This window comes from Crassostrea angulata, chromosome 1 (assembly GCF_025612915.1).
Source record: "Crassostrea angulata isolate pt1a10 chromosome 1, ASM2561291v2, whole genome shotgun sequence".
Lineage (NCBI taxonomy): Eukaryota > Metazoa > Mollusca > Bivalvia > Ostreida > Ostreidae > Magallana > Magallana angulata.
Window position 1 is genome coordinate 46037015 of NC_069111.1, and position 7187 is coordinate 46044201.

Below are 7187 nucleotides of genomic sequence, written 5' to 3' on the forward strand. Positions count from 1 at the left end.
TACCTGTTTTCATTTGACAAGTAAACGAAAGTCTTTGTGCGTACAACTGGCATAAAGTTGCCGCAGAAAGTATGCTGGTTTATACAGGAGGCAATAATTTATTAGAATATTTTGTTGTTGTTGGAGTACATACCTTTTTTTTTAGGAGTTTAAGTCATTGTTGCTAAGTTCTTATAGTGCACAATCATTAAAAACGGCAATTGGAAAACAAAACATTCTTTTTCTTTTCTAGTAAACCACAAAATATGGAATTAAAAAACTCTATGCATTACATTTTATTTATGAACTCCATGCATTTAAAATCTACCTTGAATCAGAGCTGTGTGTATGTGTACCATTACGTAAGTTCTCCCTCGCCCGCGGCCGAGAATATCGGTCACCATGCTCACGGCTGGACTACCTAGCGGTCAGCGGTTATCTAATACACGAGAGCTGTGTCTCTCATATACATGTATGAGTTTATTTAGCCGCGAACTCAAGAATTGGTTTCGTTTTGATTACACATAATTTTTTATGGATTAAATGATTGGGTGTCAATTAAGAAATCGTTCAGTTAATTTATAAAGGCAATGTCATTCTCAATCTAAAGCAATAATAGACACAGATCAATTATGGGTTTTAAGTTTAAAATAAATAACTTCTATTTGATAGAGTATGTTCATTATACTGCAAACTTTTCAAATCTTCCTGGGTTCTGAGCTGTGCCTGTCTGTGCGTTGTACATGTACCTTTACGTAATATATCCTTCGCCCACGGCCGATGAGATCAGCCACGGCTGCACTACCTAGCGGTAATTAAGCGGTTATTTAATAGACAAGATTCTCACACCGCGACGCACACTTACATGCATATGAACGTGTTTGAGTTAATATAGCCGTAAAAACGGGAACTCCATCTTGTATTTATTCAATTGAACATTTGAGTGTAAATGAATATTAATGAGCGATATTACTCCAAATCGTACACATCGTAAGACATAAATTAATGGTTACAATGTAGTTAAATTTGTTAATGTAAAATATTTTAAACACTGTACAAATAATGTTTTAAATCACCCCCCCCCCCCCCCACACACACACACACACAAATAGGTGATCGTCCCTCGCACATGGCTGAGGAGAACCGCGGCGCGAGTGGACAAGTAATCCGCGGTCGGTTCGTGTTCTTCTACATGTACCTTATCACGCGTTCATGTTTCATATTTTGCACGGACACAACTACATTTTATTATGTTTTCAACTAGTATATTCGTTTAGGATGAAAAGAAAGATGAAAAGATAAATTCGTTAAACTTGTACAGTTGATTAAGCATTGATTTATACATGTAGATAGCGTACAAGGTAGTTTAAAAATCAAATTATAATCAAAGTTCCATGTAACATGTTTGCGGTAGGTGCTAGCACGATAAACAGGTCCAGTACAATCTCTTTATTTAGCTATATAGCTTTATTAAGCTAGATAGCTTGATAAATGTACTACAAATAGCTTAACTAAGCTATTTTCAGAGTAAAAAAAACTAAAAAAATTGGTAAAAATAAAATCCAAAAAATCGCATCATGAGTTGTTGTCAGTGTTTACATGAGCATGTGAGAAATACTCACAAACAAAAACCAAGGTATAAAAGCACGTCTCACGAGGAGAACTTTCATTAGAAATTGCTGATTTCATGGTAATAAAAGAATTTTGGTAAAGAAAACTATAAAGACGAAGATTGGAAAATGGTAAGTTTATCATCGCATGATGTATTCATATGACTATTGAATTTATAATAAGAAACTCCTATTTAATGAATGATTAAATTTTATTTAATTTTCTACATATTTTCGCAATGTGCATATGTATGAGGCACAGTTTGTTAGTAAGTAAAACAAAATTAATACAATATGTCAACACTTACAAATTGGCAACAATGGCTCCTCGTTTGTGATTCCGTCCACAATACCGGAAGTTGTGGTGTCAAACTAAAGATCAGATGCGGAATCAGGCAAATCATCATCTTTCAGGCCAAAATCTACGGAGGAATAATGCGGTCAAAAATACATTACTTTACATGTCGACATAAGATGAAATTTAAATAGTTATCATCAATTATGTTAATATATTTTAAATGAAAATAAAAGTATAATTTTACCGAAACTACAGTATTACATAAAATATTGTGTAGGATGAGAGAAAAAATCGTGGAAAAAATGTAAAAGGCCAAAAAAAAAGAGGAAAGCCTAGAAGAGGAGGAATTTTAAGTGAATTTATAGGGGAGGACCAACGCAGAAACGACTGCATTTACAAGAGGAAGAATACGATAATCAAAAAAGTAAATATTATTGTTATGGGATATAAATTCACCTTCTATATTCCTTGTATCTTGTAAGGTGTCGGACACCTCCACAATTTCTTTATAGAATTGTATGTAAAGAGCCTTTGTGCCATTTTTAATGTCTTTCTTCCATTTATGTTCTTTCTCTTCTCCTAAAGAAATGTTAAGTCTCATGAATCACACGTATACGTAATTTAATATAATATGTGATATTCCAATATTATATTCATGTTTCTACAATACATGTACCTACCAACTTCAAAGTCAAGATCCAGTAGTTCTTCAAGCAAGTCCTGTATTTTTTTAGAAATTTGCTGCTTTGTTTTTTTCTCAATAGAATGGAAAACAGTTCTTTCAGTGGAAGTAAAAAAAATGGGTTCTAATGAGAGTGAAGAAAAATATAAAGAATTGTTTTTTAAAGCCTCTTGCAGGAATAGAGAACGGTTGTTTTTGCATTTTTCAGAAAAGTTTATTAAATCATTGTCCAAAGTCTTATTTGCCAAACTGGTATGTTCTGTTTCATCAAACGGGGAATTAAGGTATTCAGAATGTCTTAGCTCTGCTCGCCACTGATGAATTTCATTCTGGAGGTCCGTGTGATAAATCTCATATCCATCGTCTTTCATGTTCAATTGTTTTTTAACATTTCTTTTAATCTAAAATAAAAATTTAATATAGCCAAGAACTCATATATGAAATGAGGATGTATAATTTAACACTCAAAATTTGATTATGCTATTTAAATATTTTTATTTTTATGTACATTATAGGCAAAAGAATTGCAAGACATGACAAAGTGTGATGTATTAGTAATAATAAGAAGTCCATCAGGAAATACCGCTACTTTTGCCTCGTCATGTTTTGAAGAGGTATTTCATAAGAATCATAGATTTGTGATTTACAGTTCTTAATATTTTTGATAAGTTAAAATTATTCTTTTTGTTGAAATAATGGATGTAGTGAATTTTCTATATTTTCAGACTTTATCTACCGTGATGCAAGGTAGCAGTTTGAACGGTAAATCTAACACCTCTCAAGACCCCCCTTCGACTAATGTTTCCGAACCTCTATCTACAGACTTTTCTGCTATCATAACCTCCCCACCATCTCCTAATACTACTTCAATTTCTTCTGCACCGTCCCCTTCTGTTAACTCCCTTCCAAAGCCTTCTTTCCCATCTCCCAAACAATCTAAGTTTTTCTATTCTAAAAATACCGTTCAAGCTCAGATTCATTCGGAAAACACAACTATCTTTGATTCTCCTGTCCGGGCCCCCACCAGAGAAACATTAGTGAGTAGGAAAAGGAAGCTGCCTGAGAAATTTTCCCAGACGGAGCCAATCAAAACCAGAGTAGCTGAAACATGTAACATTTGCCTATCTGATATTGAACGGGGACATTGGGTGGGGTGCAACAAAGCAAGGTGTGGGTATTGGGTACATGATAGATGTACCGGTTTCTTTTTCTCCTCTGCTTCTGTAATTAAGAAAACTAAATTCCTGTGCCCCTTCCATCGTTAGCAGAAATATTATTGTATTATGGTTAATGTGTGTGTTATTATAGTTACTGTTAAAATGTTATGCCATTATTTAAATTAAAGATATTATAACTGACTTCTTCCATAGTATCTAAATTTCTACAGGACTGCTGCCAATGTTTTTCTTTTGGTGCACCACTGGGGATCCAGCTCTTTGATTGTCTGTTTTTCCCCTCCAAAATGAAATCGCATCCTTCTCCTTTGCTGGGATGACCAGACTCTATATAATTTTTCAAATACATTTAGTAAAAAATAAAAAAAAAATTCCTTTTCTTTCGAAGCAATATAACGTGCATTACTCAGAAAAAGAAGTAAGTGCTCTAATAATAATTTCTTACGGGAGAAAGATTCATGCTGCTGGATGTAAGTTTGCACATCAGGTGGGGCACAAACTCTGGTAATTATGTCTATAATTTCTATTTTTTGGTAATTGGTCTTGGATATACCAAAATATATGGGAGAGAATTTTACTCTGCTGGCCATGATAACACCAGTATTGTTGCGCCGTACTCCAGCTCGAAACAAATACACTGCGAGAGTGTAGGTAAATATGGCCTCCATTAAAAACCTGTACATATTGTAAACATATATATATATATATATATATATATATATATATATATATATATATATATATATATATATATATATATATATATATATATATATATGAAATTAAAAAAATTCAAATATTTATATGTTGAAGTATGTACTTGTAATTTGGGTTTTTGACACTCTGACACCATTCATAAAAGTCTGAGACTGATGGTTCTGTATTTTTTTCATAACAGTCCTTAACAAAAGGATGCAGCAATTCGTCACCTATATATATATATTTCGAAAATTAAGTTTATACAGCCATACAAAATGTAAAATATAGGTAAAAGTTATATGATATAACGCATGAATATTTAATCACACCTGTGCCAAATAATAAAATCTCGATAAACTGCATGGCCTTGTGGTGGTCATTGGCATCTAAACAGGACTGCAGTGCCTTTGGGGATCTATAGCCAAGAAGTTTGGCCAGATCAGACCCAAGTACTTCCCATATCAACTTGATGACAGCTTGATAAATTAGAAAATATATCAAAATACCTTATTTTTGTTATATGGTATAAAACAAAAATAATTGTATATGAAAAATTGAAGTAATGAAATGTAGGAAGATGCAGGGATCTAGAATATAAACACCCCCCACCCCCTTCCCCCACCTTTAACCCCACCCCCCCCCTCCACCTCCCTTGCAATCTCTAGATCCGCGCATTCAAAATTTGCCTTTTAATTTTTATAACATAACACAAATTAGATTTATTATTAAATATCACCTTTTGACATATTTATTTCAAAATGACCAAGTCCGGGCTGGATAAGAAGGTCCTGTAACTCTGGATTATCATTAACTACTTTGTGTGACAGTAGATACGGTAATCCATCGCAGCCCACAATGGACCATTGTCTGCTGTGTGGTATGTCAAGTTCAGCTTTCAGTGATTCCAGTACAGATTTAACTGCAGCTAAAGAGCATGGATTAACTGATATTGGATTTCCCATTTTTATTTCTGGTACATGATTGTTTGCGTGCTCTATAAATGAATACATGTCAATTTTGGATCTCGATTTCTCACTAAATTTGGTTTTCTTGTCATTTTTTAACATTATGGATATTACGTCCTCTGATGATGAAAGTCCTGGGCGCTGTTGTTGAAAAATAATTTGTAATCTGTTCTGGATGAAAGTATCTCGCAGAGATCTAAACAACACTTCTGAGTGGTTAATAAAATTAAAAACTGCACTAGAAAAATCACAAATATTTATATTATACAACCAATGTCTTGGAGAAAAAGCCTGATGAATCTGCAAATTTGTAATAGGTTTGGGAAAAAAATGTACAACAGTTGTTATATAGCTCAAAATAGCTTTGGCATCGTATCTTACACGCCAGTTTCTTGCTAACACTTGATTATTGTCAAAGTATGTAATGACATCATCAACATTTCTTACGTAAATTTTATTTGAAGAATGTTGCTGAATCCAGTTTTGTAATGTTGAATAACTTCCAGCTGGATGGGCACTACAATACATGTCGCAAACTGTTCTACTGGTACACATGTAATAAGTTAATAAATTAAGGCTGAAAGAAAATGGCATGATGATGTTATTACCAACTAAACTATACAAATGTTCAACAGCATAAACAACTTTTGTTTTTTCGGCAGGTGACATTGTAGATAAATCTTTCTCACATAGAGAAAATACAAATGATGTTATTACAGTGTCTCTCTCCTGTATCCATGTGTCTATATCACAAGCTTTTAAAAATTCTACATCTTTGTATTGTAATGAAATATTTTCATTAAAGTCTTGTTTAACATTTGCTTTTCCTCTCGTGCCAATGGCTTCCAAAATTTTGTTAATATTGTTGTCTGAAATGTTGTTAGTTTTTATGATATTCACAACTTGTTTCACAAGTTCATCCTCTTGACTAGGAACAGTGTCGTTAATTTTTTTGGTTGCATAATCAGCACATGCAGTGCACAAAAACACACAACTTTTTGTAAGGTGCCCATTGTCTATGAGGTAGGTAATAACAGAAGCACGGACTTTTTTATTTGATAAGCGGTGAACTTTAAAAGTCCTACCCTTGCTGAATTCCCCATGATCTTTGCAGCTGCAAGCTGGCATTATTTACCTATAAAAATATTTATAAACACCAAAAATAAAGGACACATTTATACCCCCCCCCCTTTTAACGTTACAAGCGGATAAGAAGGCCAGAAGGCCAGAATAATGCCCCAGTTATATTATTTCATTTAAAAAATACATTTATGTACTATTTATCTTATTGTTGATCTTTAAAATGCATATAAGATATAAATAACTGTTTAATTTAAACTATGTATTACTTCTCGGAGTGAGCTACCATACTTTTGATGATGAAAACGGATAAATTACCGTTATTTGGTTTTCCTCTGCAACTAGTTGCTTGTCAGCATTTCCGGTGATGCTTTTGGGAGAGCAGCCATTACGAGTTTTCCATGTAGAGGTAAATTTTCTTCAAAAAGGCTTAACATATACGAAAACTAGCATTTTCCACACCGTTTACATGGATACCACATTCTTCTATAGCCCTGTCTCCTTGTGAGACGTGCTTTTATACCTTGGTTTTTGTTTGTGAGTATTTCTCACATGCTCATGTAAACACTGACAACAACTCATGATGCGATTTTTTGGATTTTATTTTTACCAATTTTTTTAGTTTTTTTTACTCTGAAAATAGCTTAGTTAAGCTATTTGTAGTAGCTTTATCAAGCTATCTAGCTTAATAAAGCTATA

At 33.4% G+C, this 7187-nt stretch overlaps 1 protein-coding gene and 1 long non-coding RNA gene across 2 annotated transcripts; one reads left to right on the forward strand and one right to left on the reverse strand.

The window, feature by feature from the left end:
- Positions 1-2265: 2265 nt before the first annotated feature.
- LOC128178612 (uncharacterized) lies at positions 2266-3622 on the forward strand. The gene is made up of 3 exons (XR_008242976.1): positions 2266-2311; positions 3085-3183; positions 3295-3622. It is a non-coding gene; the product is annotated as an uncharacterized LOC128178612 (long non-coding RNA).
- A 261-nt stretch (positions 3623-3883) lies between these two features.
- On the reverse strand, positions 3884-7187 carry LOC128192722 (uncharacterized). Its single transcript, XM_052865648.1, has 3 exons — positions 5183-7187; positions 4773-4919; positions 3884-4071 (listed from the first exon to the last, which is right to left on the reverse strand). The coding sequence occupies exons 1-3, from the start codon at positions 6534-6536 to the stop codon at positions 3884-3886; spliced, it is 1689 nt and encodes a 562-aa protein (XP_052721608.1). The 5' UTR covers positions 6537-7187.

Excerpts from the sequence above, each read along its gene's own strand:
- LOC128192722 (XM_052865648.1), bottom strand. The coding sequence starts at position 6,536 with ATGCCAGCTTGCAGCTGCAAAGATCATGGGGAATTCAGCAAGGGTAGG. Across the intron at positions 4,920-5,182 it reads TTTTGAAATAAATATGTCAA|CTGTCATCAAGTTGATATGG; the intron begins AAGGTGATATTT and ends TAATTTATCAAG. Across the intron at positions 4,072-4,772 it reads GATTTTATTATTTGGCACAG|AGTCTGGTCATCCCAGCAAA; the intron begins GTGTGATTAAAT and ends AAAATTATATAG.